The sequence below is a fragment of the Chiloscyllium plagiosum genome, unplaced genomic scaffold, assembly GCF_037043375.1.
Source record: "Chiloscyllium plagiosum isolate Xiang-an unplaced genomic scaffold, Cpla_swu_hap1 HiC_scaffold_7, whole genome shotgun sequence".
Classification (NCBI taxonomy): domain Eukaryota; kingdom Metazoa; phylum Chordata; class Chondrichthyes; order Orectolobiformes; family Hemiscylliidae; genus Chiloscyllium; species Chiloscyllium plagiosum.
Window position 1 is genome coordinate 21180333 of NW_028270145.1, and position 14351 is coordinate 21194683.

At 40.9% G+C, this 14351-nt stretch overlaps 1 protein-coding gene and 1 long non-coding RNA gene across 7 annotated transcripts in view; one reads left to right on the forward strand and one right to left on the reverse strand.

Annotated features, from left to right (window-relative positions):
* The window catches only part of raph1a (Ras association (RalGDS/AF-6) and pleckstrin homology domains 1a), a 227103-nt gene that overhangs the window by 121167 nt on the left and 91585 nt on the right, over positions 1–14351 (forward strand). For all 6 annotated transcript variants that reach the window (XM_087988799.1, XM_087988801.1, XM_087988802.1 and 3 more), the window contains exons 3-4: positions 3420–3522; positions 8309–8862. In XM_087988799.1, the coding sequence (XP_087844925.1) occupies positions 3420–3522; positions 8309–8862 (657 nt within the window). The remainder of the gene's footprint in view (positions 1–3419; positions 3523–8308; positions 8863–14351) is intronic.
* LOC122551378 (uncharacterized) overlaps positions 1–14351 on the reverse strand; it is a 115511-nt gene that overhangs the window by 81049 nt on the left and 20111 nt on the right. The window lies entirely within an intron of this gene.

Here is a 14351-nt window from a genome sequence, read left to right on the forward strand (position 1 = left end):
GTTCAACTCCCCTCTCTCCCTATTCCTCTCCTCGCTGGCACGTGGCACTGGCAACAAACCAGAGGTAACAACTCTGTTCGTCCTAGCTCTAAGCTTCCATCCCAGCTCCCTGAATTTCTGCTTTAAATCCTTATCTCTCTTCCTACCAATGTCGTTGGTGTCTATGTGGACCACAACTTGGGGCTGCTCCTCTTCTCTCACAAGGATCCCGAAAACACAATCAGAGACATCATGAACCCTGGCACCTGGGAGGCAACACACCAACCGTGAGTCTCTCTCGTACTCGCAGAACCTTCTGTCTGTCCCCCTAACTATGGAGTCCCTAATGACTAATGCTCTGCTCCTCTTCCCCCTTCCCTTCTGAGTGACAGGGACAGACTCTGTGCCACACACCTGTGCCCCATTGCTTACCCCTGATTAGTTGTTGCCCCCCCCCCCCCACCTCATAGTATCCAAAACTGCATACTTGTTGCTGAGGGGCACCTCCACAGGGGATCACTGCACTGCCTGCCGGTTCCCTTTCCATCCCCTGATGGTAACCTATCCACCACCTCCTTGTACTTGAGATGTGACTACCTCCCTGTAACTCCTCTCAATAACCCTTCTGCCTCCCGAATGATCCAAAGTTCATCCAGCTCCAGTTCCCTAACGCGGTTTTCAAGGAGCTGAAGCTTGGTGCACTTCCCTCAGGTGCAGTTAGCAGGGACACTGGTGGTGACCCTTACCTGCCACATTCTGCAGGAAGAAAATTCAACTGCCCTAATCTCCATTCCACTATTCTAAATTCCCAACGGGCCTACTGAAAACTAAAAGCGATGGGGGGGATAAAAAAGACTAGTCACCTTTTCAGTCCGGCACGCAGAACTTTTTTTGGGACATGAGAGCGCTCCTAAATGTGCAGGGAGTAGTCTATTGACTGCCTTTATTGCTCAAAGATATATCTGTTTGTAAACATATTGTATGTACTGTTTATATCAGGAGTTCTCTTTACCTTTTATGAGCTTGTGATTAGGGGTTGAGGTATAGATAGACGAGGTTCAGATTTTTCTGTCTTTTTCTTATTAAAAGCATTGATCCGTGAGCTTTCTTGATATCTCTTTCAACAAAGGCAGTTCATAACTGAGTTAATTTCAGTAACACACTTTAGGAATGGGAAATACCAAAAGATATATCTGCTCCTCCAGGAGCAAAAGGAAAGATCAGAAACTGGAGTCTCATGGGAAATGATCTGCTCACCAAATTCACCTCACTTCACCTGACGAAGCAGCAGAAAGCTTGTGTTTTCAAATAAACCTGTTGGACTATATTCAGGTGTTGTGTGACTTCTGACTTTGTCCACCCCAGTCTAGCACCAGCACCTCCACATCATCAATGCCAGAGTTTGCTCGTTGAATACACTTCAATTGGTTATGATCAGATGCATTAACCATAATTTTATCTCTAAGAATACTAATGATAGGAAATGCTTTTTAAAGAGTTATTGGTCTTCATATATTGAGTTAAAAATCAAGTACGCTCCCCCAATCTGCGGAACAGCTGTATTGTATAATCAAACTTTTATACTTCATGTTTGTACTTGTAATAGTTTGTTTGTATGTATGTATGTATTTTTTGATATTTATGTTTTGATAATTGAATTGTAAAGTTGAGAACTCATTTGCATAAAGGCCATATAGCCAATGATATTGGTCATGCCATTGCAGGGATAAGGGGAAAACAAGCTAGTAGTTGCTGTGACTCTCAAGCTTTTAACAGCAATAGTAACTAATAGGAATAGAAAAATTTAATGAAGAGCAGAGAAAATTCAATATCCTGACCTCCGTAAACCAATCTAATTTCTTCCCGTTACTTATTTTGCTGACATTTTAGTATCCACTTTGTCTGTAACTGCTCTGCCCCTCTCATCTTCCTCCATGTTGCCTTTGCCCATGAATTCTGAGAGAATTGTATAATTGTACTGTATTTAACTGTGACAGCACCCGTCTCTCCAGATAAGTTGATACTAATGAGCTAGCTATTTAGAAATATCACACACACACATCCTTGGATATCTGGTGAGCCTTCTGAGATGAAAAGATTATCTTTTGATGAAAGGTTGAATAGATTAACTCCATATTTGTTGAGAATTTAGAAGAATGAGAAGTTGTCTTATTGAAACATGTAATATATTAAGATAATAAAACCAAAAAAACCTGCACATTCTGGACTACTGAAACAAACAAACTCCCAGAGAAACTCAGCAGCCTGGCAGTATCTGTGGAGTGAAAACAGAATTAATATTTCGAGTCTTGTGAGACTTGTTCAAGAGTTCTTTCCACAGAGACTGCCAGACTGCTAAGTTTCTCCAGTAATTTCTGCCTTTGTTTGTTACATTAAGGGGAAGTGGATAAGGTGGAATACCTGGAGAAAGTTTCCTCTTTGGAGGAGACAAAAAAAACAGGAAATATAGTTAAGAACAAGTAGTCTGCCTCTTAAGAAAAAGATGAGATTCGCCTTTCTCTGAGGATTATTTGTATGTGGAATTCTCTTTCCCAGAAGGTAGTGGACTGTTTACATTTTCTCAAGGCTGTGTTAGATTTTAATAGTAATTGGGTGCTGACAGAAAAGTGAAGCAAAGACCACAGCCACATCAGCCATGGTATTAGTGAAGCAGACTCTAAGGACCAAATAGCCTGGTCTTGCTCCTAAGTTTAATGTTCCTATGATTTAACCAGCACAGTAAGAACTTAATTATCCTCCATTAGAAATAAACCTAAAATCATAAATATTTTCTTTTTGTTTTCCAATCTCTCTTGTTTTCCATTACCAGAATTCTAGTTTCTGTCAGTTAACTTAAAGCTCTCGAATGAAACCTCTCTTATCTCTTTGCACTCTGTTTGACCTGGATCTCCTTACCCAGCAAATTAACAGGTTTTAACTTATTTCAAAAGTGCTTGGTATTGGTCTTGCTATAGTTCTTCCTGATTCCATTATAGAGGATAAGGTCAACCAGATGCTTTATTGGGATCAGGATACCAGGACCGATCCGATTTTTGAATATAACTCAACAGTACAAGTTCGGTCTGGATGCTGTTCCACTGGGATTGGGCATCATCCAAACGTCACAGTCAAGTGTGAAACTTAGCAGTGGGTATGACGAGGCTGTTCACGCACAAGTGTTGTTACATTTGAACCTGCTGCTGTCATCACTACTTTGAGCTGGACTCATGATAATGACCAAGCATAAGAACACTAACCTTGCTGATAGGAGTACTTCTAGGTATTTAAAATAATTAACTGATGTATTTTATGATTTTTGTGAATTATTATTCCTTTCAAGAAATGAATGTTTATTTATTTCAGAGCTGAATGTAAAATGAGTTTACAGTTATTATAAAATGCTTATGAAATTGAGAACAGCTTTTATTTTGTCTTCCCAGAGTTTGGATACCGGGAAACCTGAAGATGTGAAGAAATCCCCACTTCGGCAAGAAACCAATCTTGCAAACTTCTCTTATCGCTTCTCAATGTACAACTTGAATGGTGAGAGCTGTGATTGTTGGTCCTCGAAACAGTTCAGAATGGAGACTCTCTTGCTATTATTAGCTGCTGAGGTTTTTTGGTGTCTTGTTTTGTCTCTGGATAATTCTGACTCTTGGTATTTCTATTAATTCACTTCAACATTCCTGCACAAAAATGAGTGAGGTCTTTGACCTTGCTGGAGTTCAGACAGCACAGGCCTATTATGCTTGAATATAAACTTCAGGCTAATGTATTCCAGGATACTTGTTCATTGGTGATTTTTGGATATCATATTTCTTGCATGAAGTTCAGCTGCCACCTCCACATGTAGATTGATTCCATATTTCTCAAGCGGAAAACATGAATCTCATGTGGTTTACTGTCTGGTCATTGGAACTTGGAGCAACAATAGTGCAATATGTAATTTGAGAGTATATTGTATAAACAGTTGTAACAGTAGCTAGCCTGATGGCTTGCTTAGGTGGCCAAGGACAAGTGTAAATGAACTGTACAAACCTTTTTTTCCACCTTGTGATGAGGTAGCTAATCTGTCACAATCAGCAATTCGGCAGGAGTCCGTACTCTGGGCTAGAGGGGAGAAAGTCTGAGATTCGAACTATCCACTATTGAAAGTGATTGTATGCATGTTGAATGAGGACAGGGGCAATTTTGGCTTTGTGTTTCAATCTCGCAGCAAGTATGAAAAATGACACCTAGGATAAGAATTAGCAAGTGATCAGTATCATGCGCAAATACAACAGAAGCAAGCCCTTTCAGAACAAGAAGTGGAGGAGGAAAGAAAATGAGCATGGTTGGCAAAAATAATCATTCTGCTCAACCTTCATAGCTGAAAAGGATTGCACATTGAAGCACATTTAAAGGTCACTTGTTTCTCACAGTTAACTGTTTCTTTGTATTCAAAGCCCAATGCATTTTCCAGCTGTAATTCAATTTAGTTTTACTGAAGAGGTGATTCATGCATGTCAAAAAATATATTTCTGGCCTAACCCATTTCTCATCTGTCCATCTTTCATGCAAGAACCAGGATGATCATTGTCAGCAGGCTATTTCCCAATTACACACACCCACCTACTAGTAGGAATTCTTAAAGCCACTTCATAGTGATCAGGGGTGATATCTGTGGTTGATTTTTCTCCATTCTTCCTGCTGTTCCACAAACTTGAGTTCATCTCTGGATTCAACGGATTTCAAATAAACCTTTTGGAGTATAACCTGCTGTTTTGTGACTTCTGACTTTGTCCATCAAGGATAGTGAGTGGCATGGAGGAAAACTTGCAGGTAGTGGTGGTCCCAAGTTTCTTGCTGCCCTTGTCCTTCTAGGTGGAAGTGGTTGTGGATTGGAAGGAGCTACCTAAGGATCAGGTGAACTGCAACAGTACTGCAGACAATTACAGCACCCTCAAGTATATTCACAAAGAAAAGCAGTTCTTGTAATAGAGTACAGCAAAAACTATTTCAGTACGACCTGGAATTATGAAGCCAATCATTCATCACTCCAAGGGGAATTTAATAGATCTGGAGCTCAAGGTTCTCAAGACTCAAGACTTCATGCATTTGCACAGTTTGTCTCACATTTTCTAACAAGAATCCAGCTCTCTTTTGATGTTTTCATTGTACTACTTTCATTTTGAGATTTGCTGGCATTTTGAAACTTTCTGAAGAAACAACAAAACATCCTGCTTGGGGTTCTTTTGTGATGATGAGCGCATGACTTATCTTTGGTCTCTACTGAGCTGGACAGCAGTTAGAATATTACATGTGGTTGGATTGCCCTGGTCTAGTGGGAGAAATTGTGTGGGATTTTTACCCCTGGTAGCTACTTGGTGACCTCTGCTGGAAAGTGCTTGTATATTCATCTCATGCTAGATTAAAAAGGGGCTCAGCTTTTGAATCTACTTCAATTGTAGATGTTGACAAGATAGAGTCCTAGAGATATTCGAATACAAGATCACATTCCAGAATTTGATAAGCACCAGTAGATTCATGTCCCAGTCAAAGTTTGCACCTTCAGGAGTTTAGGCAAGAAAATACTATCAGAATATATTGATGTTAAAGTGAAATGTCACAAGATAACAGTTCAGCTTAAACTGAGTAAGATGGCTGGAAACACTAGGTGCTGCTGCTAGACCCCAGCTGTTGTGGTAGCTACATCTTTGGTTGTAAATAGGCCAGTAATTTTGCTGGAATTACTGAATGGACTCTCAAACACTTAGCATTTGCCTGTACCTGTGTTTTTGTTTTGCCGCTGTTTCTCTATTATTTACTTATCTATGCTATTTAACTATGCGATCTGCCTGTATTGCTCGCAAGAAGAAGCTTTTCATGGTGCCTCAATACACGTGACAATAAATGCAATTTAATTCCTTTCAGTTGTGGTACTTCAACTGTATGTGTTCATTCTGAGGATTTTGCACACTGTAGTCAAGTGGAAGATGGGTTTGCTCAATTTTTTTCCATCTCCTGAAAGATTGTCCAACTGACATTCAGTTCTCACTGGTATTAAATGGCAGGCTTGCTGGATTGTAAAAAGTGGAAAAGGTCTTACTGATGCAATTAAGGTTGGACTGAGTCATTTTGCGCAATGAGTTCAGAGCTTTGCTCAGGAGTGTGATAGGCATTGCAGAAGGAGCTTTGGTCTGTTTCTTTTTGTGATTTTTCCTGCACTGTAAAGGCTCAGTACAGATACTGTAATTTAGAAATGAAAGGTGTTCTCAGCATCAATATTCCTCACCTTGGAGGGGATAAGGGCAGAAGTTAAGACTGGGATCTCAAATACTTTCCCATTGAATTATATGTTCGTTTTTCTAATTATCTGGAAGTAACTTAATTCATCCCTTACAGTGCTTTCACAGTTACAAAATGTCTTCTATTGTCGAACTATCCAGTCAAAAATTCACAGCTCAATGTTTCAAGCCCTTGAGTTGAATCAAGGAAACTGCTGTTGTTCCACAAGTAGGCTTGGTGTCAAGTAACTTTTTAACTATCCAGGTGTACTTGACAATAACAAAGCATGACTTAAGACAGAATTGGTCTTTTGCTGCAGTTAATTTTGCCAAGTTCAGTTTGGATTTTTAAATCCAATTCCCTCTGTCTCAAAATCTTAGTTGTTGAGAGAAGCCTCTCTTTTTGGGCCCTGCCATGGGAAAATTGCTAGGCTGCTAACATTTTCAATAACTGCTGCCTGGGCTTACAGGTAAACAATGACTGCATGGAAAGGGTGACTGTGCCTGAAGCCACTACCTAGCAATGATTGAGAGGAATCATGGAGTCACAATGATACAGAAGGATGTCATTCATTTCTTTTGAGTCCATACTGGCTTTCTGGAGAGAAATGTTTGCCAAATGTTTTCCCACTCTAGGGTGTGAAAATTATGATTTGCAAATCTGGGAGAGCAGGTGAAGGCATAAAGACCATGTGATAGTGAGGGGTGAAGACCTGCGATAATGATTGGGGGTGAATTGTGAATACCCTGCGAGTGGGGATGGTGAAGACCATGCAGGAATGAGTGAGTTGGGGTGAAATCCTGTCAGTGGAAATGGTGGAGAATCTGCTTGTCGGCAGAGTCTATTAGTAAAACGTTTTCCACAGGGTTTCTCCAAATAGGATTCAGGCCTCCTGTTCAGTTAGAGACAACAAAACTGCAGATGCTGGAATCCAAGTATACAAGCAGGAGGCTGGAAGAACACAGCAAGCTAGGTAGCATCAGGAGGTGGAGAAGTCAACATTTCGGGTATAATCCTTCAGTAATGGCAACTATACCCAAGATGTTGACTTCTCCACTTCCTGATGGTGCCTTGCTTGCTGTGTTCTTCCAGCCTCCTCTTAGTCTATTCCAGTTCAGTTTGGCTATGCCCATTACTTTACTTAAAATGCTGAGAGATTTAAAGGGACATGCAGTTATTAACATATGGTCAGAGCAGCACAGTGGCCATTGTTGCTTGGAGCTTACAAACCCAAAATTTCAGCTGTGACCCCACTGCAAGTTGGGAGCCAAAGCATGGAGAGTCTTGCTGTAGATGAATTCATTCAGTCTCATTCCCTTGCTCTGTCCCATACTCCTGCAAGTTTATTGACTTATTTGTAATCCAATTTCTTTCTGAAATCATTGTCTTTACTTGCACCATCCACAAAGGGAAATTCGTAACAATAATCTGATTTTTAGAACAACTTTATCGATCATTTCAAGTTGTGGAGGCACAGTGCAATGGATGGATATTTCTCTAAATTTCACTCTCTATTCCCGATCTCTCAAAATCTTACTTGCCTCACTCAGACATTTTTACATTTGTCTCATTGGCTAGGCGATTAGCTCTGAGACAGTGTAGATATATGTCTTCCAATATCTCTCTTCATCTTTCTTTATGTTGAAACCTCCAACCTAGTTATGGTATGGTTTTCCTCCTATTCCATGTAAAGTTTGAAACTGTCAACATGCTGCTTGACTAAGCCATAGTGCCTTCATTTTAAGTGCTATACTTAACATAGGATCAGGGGTAGTATATTGATCCTCCTTTGCCATTCACTTACATCATGTTTGATTGTCTACTTCAGTGCCTCAACTTACTGTTGCAAACTCCTTTAAAGTGGGGTTGGAGGAATATAGTTCTAAACACAAGGATCTTTTGCTGGCTGTACAGCTTCAGGTAGAATTTTATCTGAGAGCAAATGTCTGTTCCTTTGATCAGTATTGAGGTTCAGAGCGATTTCTGATGGATATTCAGGACTATCACTGACACTAATCTTTTCTTTTTCTCTTTTTAATTTTGCACGTGCTGCATGTTTCAGAGGCTTTGAGCCAAGGAGATGGAGTGGATTTGGATGCTCTCATGGCCGATCTCTGCTCTATGGAACAGGAACTCAGTAACATCAGCAAAGAACCTTCCAGACATGACAGTGTTGTGAAAAAATCTCTCAAAGATGAAGTACCTGCTAAGATGCCCAACAAAGAAGCCAAACCTGCTCAGAAGCAATCTGCCACTCGAGCATCCTCTAAGCAGGGCAGCTTGAAGGGTTCTTCTTCAGTGAGAAGTCCAAAAACTTTGCAAACCAACCTTTCACTGGATGACATTACTGCCCAACTGGAACAAGCTTCCCTTAGTATGGATGAAGCAGCACGGCAGACCAGTACCATGACATATGATACAAAACCCTCTCTGCCCAATCAGCACAGAAGAACGGGATCAGCTGGAACAGTTAGTGATGCAGACATCCGCTCAAACAGTACCTCATCTAGATCCAGTGTTACTTCTGCCACGTCTAGCCAGGATTCTTTGGACATTGACAAGGTTGCCCGCCCTCAGGATCTTGATTTGAACCAACAAGGTCAACCCACAACAGAGGTATTGTTTTCGTGTACTTTTTCTTATGCCTTTGTGTTTAAGTGCATGTTCTGAAATGTGTTCCTCCAGCTGGCAATGAAAAGCAAGACTACAAGTTTAGGAGTTCATTAACATGCTCAAATAATGTGGCTGTGATCACTGTTTCAGCTGTTACCTTGCTTTTTCCTGCTTCTTTTGTGTGTTTTCATCTCTATCAGACCACTGCAAGAAAAGGGAATTTTCTTACGTTGCTGTAATGGGTTAAGGGATTATATGTTGGAATCCATGATGAGATCTGCAGTGCGGGCTAAGCAGAATAAATCACCAGTTAAACAAAATCAGAAACATTGATGGAAATGCATACAGCTGTAGTCCATCTCCCTACTGGCTAATGCTTTAGCTTAGGATGAAGAATCATATCTAAAATGTTGACCCATCCTGTCCCCTGTATATGCCCACCATTTTCTAAGTTTTATTCCTTGAAGTGGAATGTCATTTATCGAGTTTGAAGCGTGTGGCAATTTAAATTGTAATACCTGTATAACTGTGCTATTGTGTCCAGAATTACAAAGCTGCAGCATAATTTTCTTGCTTGTCTCATCTGTGCTTCTATTTATAAACTGAAGGACTCTTTCTGCCTATTTAACAGCCTTTATAAACTGTCCTGCCGTCTTCAAAGATTTCTGTACACTTTCACTTTTTCTGTTCCTGCAGTCTCCTTAACAGAAGCTAATTGAGTATGAGAATGTCTTGGATAGCACATTTAGCAAGCTGGTCACATGACAGAGAAGAGTTTGGTGACCACCAGGAAAAAGTGGGGTGGGCAGTGCTAGCGTTCCCTGTGGCCATTCCCCTGTCAACAGGGATACTGTTTGGGTGGTGAGGGTGGTGACCTTTCAGGGGAAAGCAGCAGAAGTCAGATCAGTGGCACCACATCTCTTTCTGTTGCACAGCAGGGAGGGTCAGTATGTAAGCAGGAAAAAGTAATAGGGAACTCTGTACTCTGGGTACAGATAGGCATTTCTGTGGCCACAAGCGGGAGACTTCAGGATGGTGTGTTCCCTTCTGTGCCAGGGTCAAGGATGTCTCTGAGCAGGCACAGGATATGGAGATACTGGGCAGCATAGCTCAGTGGTTAGCACTGCTTCCTCACAGCACCAGGAGTCTGGTTCCATTCCAGCCATAAGTGACTGTCTGCGTGGAGTTTGTATGTTCTCCTATGCCTCTGCAAGTTTCCCTTGGATGCTTTTGTTTCCTCCCACAATCCAGAGATGGCTTGGCCGTGATAAATTACCCTGTAGTGTGCAGGGATATGTTAGCTCGGTGGAGTAGCCATGATAAATGCGGGGTTACAGGGACAGTTTGGGGGATTAGGATGCTCTTCAGAGGGTCTGCAGGCTCAATGGGCCAAATAGTTTCTGTCTGCACTGTAGAGATTCTGTGATTCTACATTCTGAAAGGGGGAGGATGAGCAGTCAGAGGTTGTGATTTATACCGTTGCCAACAACAAAGGCAGAAAGAAACATGGTCCTGTGAACGGAGGTCAGGGAGTTAGGTGGAAGTTGAAAAGCGGGACTTCTGGGGTTGTAGTGTTGGGATTACTTCCTGTGCCACATGCCAGTGAGGCTAGGAAGAGGAACATAGTACAATTAAATACCTGGCTAAAAAGCTGGTGTTGGAGGAAGGGCTTCAGGCATGTGGATCATTGCGATTCCTCCCGGGATAGATGGGACTTGTAGAAGAAGGACAGGTTACACCTAAACTGGAAGGACACCAATATCCAGGCAGAGGATCGGGACCAGAGCAAAAGGTAAGCAAGTGGTATGACCAAGGAAGAGTCTGAGATTAAGGCCAGTAAGACTAAGAACAACAGATGGGGGAGGTGACTGAACATAGCAAGACTGGTGGTCTGAAGTGTATTTATTTTAATGTGTGAACAGCAGGGTTTTCTATATTGACTGGGACTTGTTTAATGCCAGGGGCTTGGTTGGGAGAATTTGTTAGTTATCTCCAGAATGATTTTTTTGAAATACTATGTAAATAGTTCAACTAGGGAAGGGGCCATATTAGACCTGGTATTGGGAAATGAGCCCAGCAGGTGATGGAAGTACCAGTAGGAGAGCACTTTGGGAACAGTGCCCATAATTCTCTAAGTTTTAAGTTATTTAGGTATAAGGACAAGAGTAGTCCTTGGGTGAAACTACAAATTGGGGGAAGGCTAACTACTGCAAAATTAGGCAAGAACTGGGGTATGTAGTCTGTGGGCAGCAGTTTGAGGATAAATCCACATCTGGCATGTGGGAATCTTTTAAACCAGTTGATTAGAATTCAGGATCAGCATGTTCCTGTGAAAATGAAGGATAAGGATGGTAAGAACTGGGAACCTTGGATGACGAGAGAAATTGGACCTTAGTCAATAAGAGAAAGGAGGCACACATAAGGTTTAGGAAACTGAAGACAGACAAGACAAGATATGGGCAGCACGGTGGCACAGTGGTTAACACTGCTGCCTCACAGCGCCAGAGACCCGGATTTATTCCCACATCAGGCGACTCTCTGTGGAGTTTGCACATTCTCCCCGTGTCTGCGTGGGTTTCCTCCAGGTGCTCCGATTGCCTCCCACAGTCTAAAAATATGCAGATTAGGTGAACTGGCCATGCTAAATTGCCCGTAGTGTTAAGTGAAGGGGTAAATGTAGGGAAATGGGTCTGGGTGGCTTGTGCTTCGGCGGGTCGGTGTGGACTTGTTGGGCCGAACGGCCTGTTTCCACACTGTAAGTAATCTAATCTAAGACTTCGAAGAATACAAAGCAGAAAAGAACTCGAACAAGGAGTTAGCAGGACTGTCAGGGGACATGAAATGTGTTTGGCAAACCTGATTATAGAAAATTCAAGGGCATTTTATACATATATAATATGTATTTTATACATAGTGAAAGAGTAGGTCCACTCAAGGACAGAGGCGTGAAGCCAGAGGAAATGGGAGAAGTCCTTAAATACTTTGCATCTGTAATCACAAAGGAGAAGGACATGGTGAATAGTGAGTCTCGGGACGAATCGGTTGAAATTCTGGGGTGTCAGTATAAAATAAGGTGTTGGGTTTTTAAAAAGCATTAAGGTGGACAAATCCCCAGCACCTAATGGGATCTACATGGATGGTAACCCTGATGGGTTTACCTGGTTGCTGCAAGTTATTAACTTTGTTGAAAAGGAATCTGGGTTTTGTGCCATGTCATTGGTTAATATTGTTCACATTAAAAGATGAACACATTAAATTGGTTTTCTCCTCCATTTAGAAATCTTTCACCTCTGTGAAGAATGAAGCAATAATTTTATCTTTGGACAAAGTTAAGGTTGAGTTCTGTGTTGTTTCTGTCAATTTCACTTGTCTGCCAGTCCTCCCCTTCATTTGTCTGAAAATAGTTACTTTTGTTTAATAATTATTTTAATAAAATTATTATTACCATCTCTTGTTTTGAGGTTGGTGCTATTTTCTGTCGCCAGTGCAATTAAAAAACATTGTTTTAAGATCTGTGGCAATTGATGTTTCTAGCTCCTTATTGCTTCGACCTGTGTCCATTTTAAATGTGGTTGAAATGTGGCTAAAACACCTCTCATTTAATGGCTAGCCGAATTCTGAGGAGACACTTACTGTGTGTCTATACTGATATCTCTTTAATATCTATGCTGAGGAGCGTTTCTGGAACTTGGGATTTTTTCATTCTGGAGAAATGAAGTATTGGGGTGATATTGCTGGAGCACTTGTCTTCCTGGGCACTAGAAGAACTTAACCCAGACAATGAGGACAAGTGCTGCAGACATTGGAACCACAAATGGCTGACGACAAGTTCAAGATAAGGTTTTCTCAGGATGATGAACAAGATAAGGTTTTCTCAGGATGTCGACAGTCCTGACAGGTAGTGAGTGTGTAGTTTAGAGCAAATTGATAACAAAATTGCTGAAATATGAGGTATGCAATTAAAATATCTGTTTGAGTGACGACCAGAGCTCTGCAGAATGTTTTCCAGTCCCATGGCACCATGCAAACCTGTACCTCAGGTCATTCCCCACACCACCTCCCTCCCTCCCAAAGCCATGGGTTTTCTGCCAAATTGAAAAGATAGATGGGGCAAACTTGTAAATTAACAAAAGGGTAAGGATGATGAGGTACATCAGCCATTTTAGAGTGAGCCAGAAGTGAGAGGCTCTCATGTCAGCTGTATTCCTTTGATATAATGCTGACTAATCAGTAACAGTGAAATATTTAAAACTTAGCAGTAGCTATGAAGGTAAAAGCAGCTAAGAAGGCAAGCAAAGTATATATTACATTTCCTTTTTCCTTTTTTTTTAAAAAAGAAAAAGCTTTTGTAAACACCAGCAGCTTATTTTCAAGTTCTGAATTCGACTTACTTTTCTCCCTTACCCATTTCACTCTCAAGATTACATGCCAGTTATAACATGCTTTCTTTGCTGTAAATGTTCTGTTTTGGTCTTGCATGTTTGCTTGGTCATCCCTCTGTACCTGTGTCCCCCTTTCTAATCTCATTCTCTCACTGTCTGTTGTGTGCTGAGACACTGATATACTAGCTTTTCTAGTTTGTATTGAGGAGGGAACTTTTTTTTGCTACTTTTTAATTACACATCAACATCTATTTTGATCATTGATCTTCTTCCCTGGTATTTGTTTTTCAAGCTATCCTAATATTTTAATGTCAAGGTAACCAATGATAACAAACTGACCTGAGAAACTATCAAATGCTACCATTTCTTTTGCTGAGAAGTATAAAATGTTGCTTGAAAATATAAATACAACTACAATGTGACTATTGCATATTGTTTGTTTTTTTAAAGGAACAAAGAATGTTAATGCCTTTTATCTCAAGGGAATACCAGGGGAAATGAGCACTTAGATACTCTGTTTAGAGTAGCAGATGGCCAACGCTGAACCATAACCTCAAATATGATTGTGAGCTCATCTGGGGGAAATTCTCAAATGCACATTCAAGTCACACTATGCCAGTGTTCACTCTGTGTCTGGCGGAGTAATCTGAATAGGCACTGTCACTGGCGAAGTGATAATCACTAACATTTGGGATCCAGGATGCAAAATTATGAAAGATATTCTGATGCATGAATGGATCACAGTAGCTTGAAAACCAAATGGTCAGATGACAATGCATACATTAAACTCTGGAAGCATTAAAGTTTTGTATTAGTGTACTGTCTAAGGTGAAGTAATTGCACTTTAATACTCTGCTAACTGGAACGTCTGGATGTGTGATGTAAAATCTATCTAGGTAAGTTTGCCCCAATACAGTTTTAAAAATATGGGATCAGCTTTACCGTGGTTCTTAATTTTCCAATACAAATGCATGCTGGTGGAAAGAGCATCTGACAAGTACAGTAACCATTCTTTTCCCCTGTATCCTTAGTGTAGAGTCTTTTTGTTCCCTTCTGCATGATTTTTAAATGGGTTTTCCTTCCCTCCTTTTTTGTATTCCTCTTCCCTTG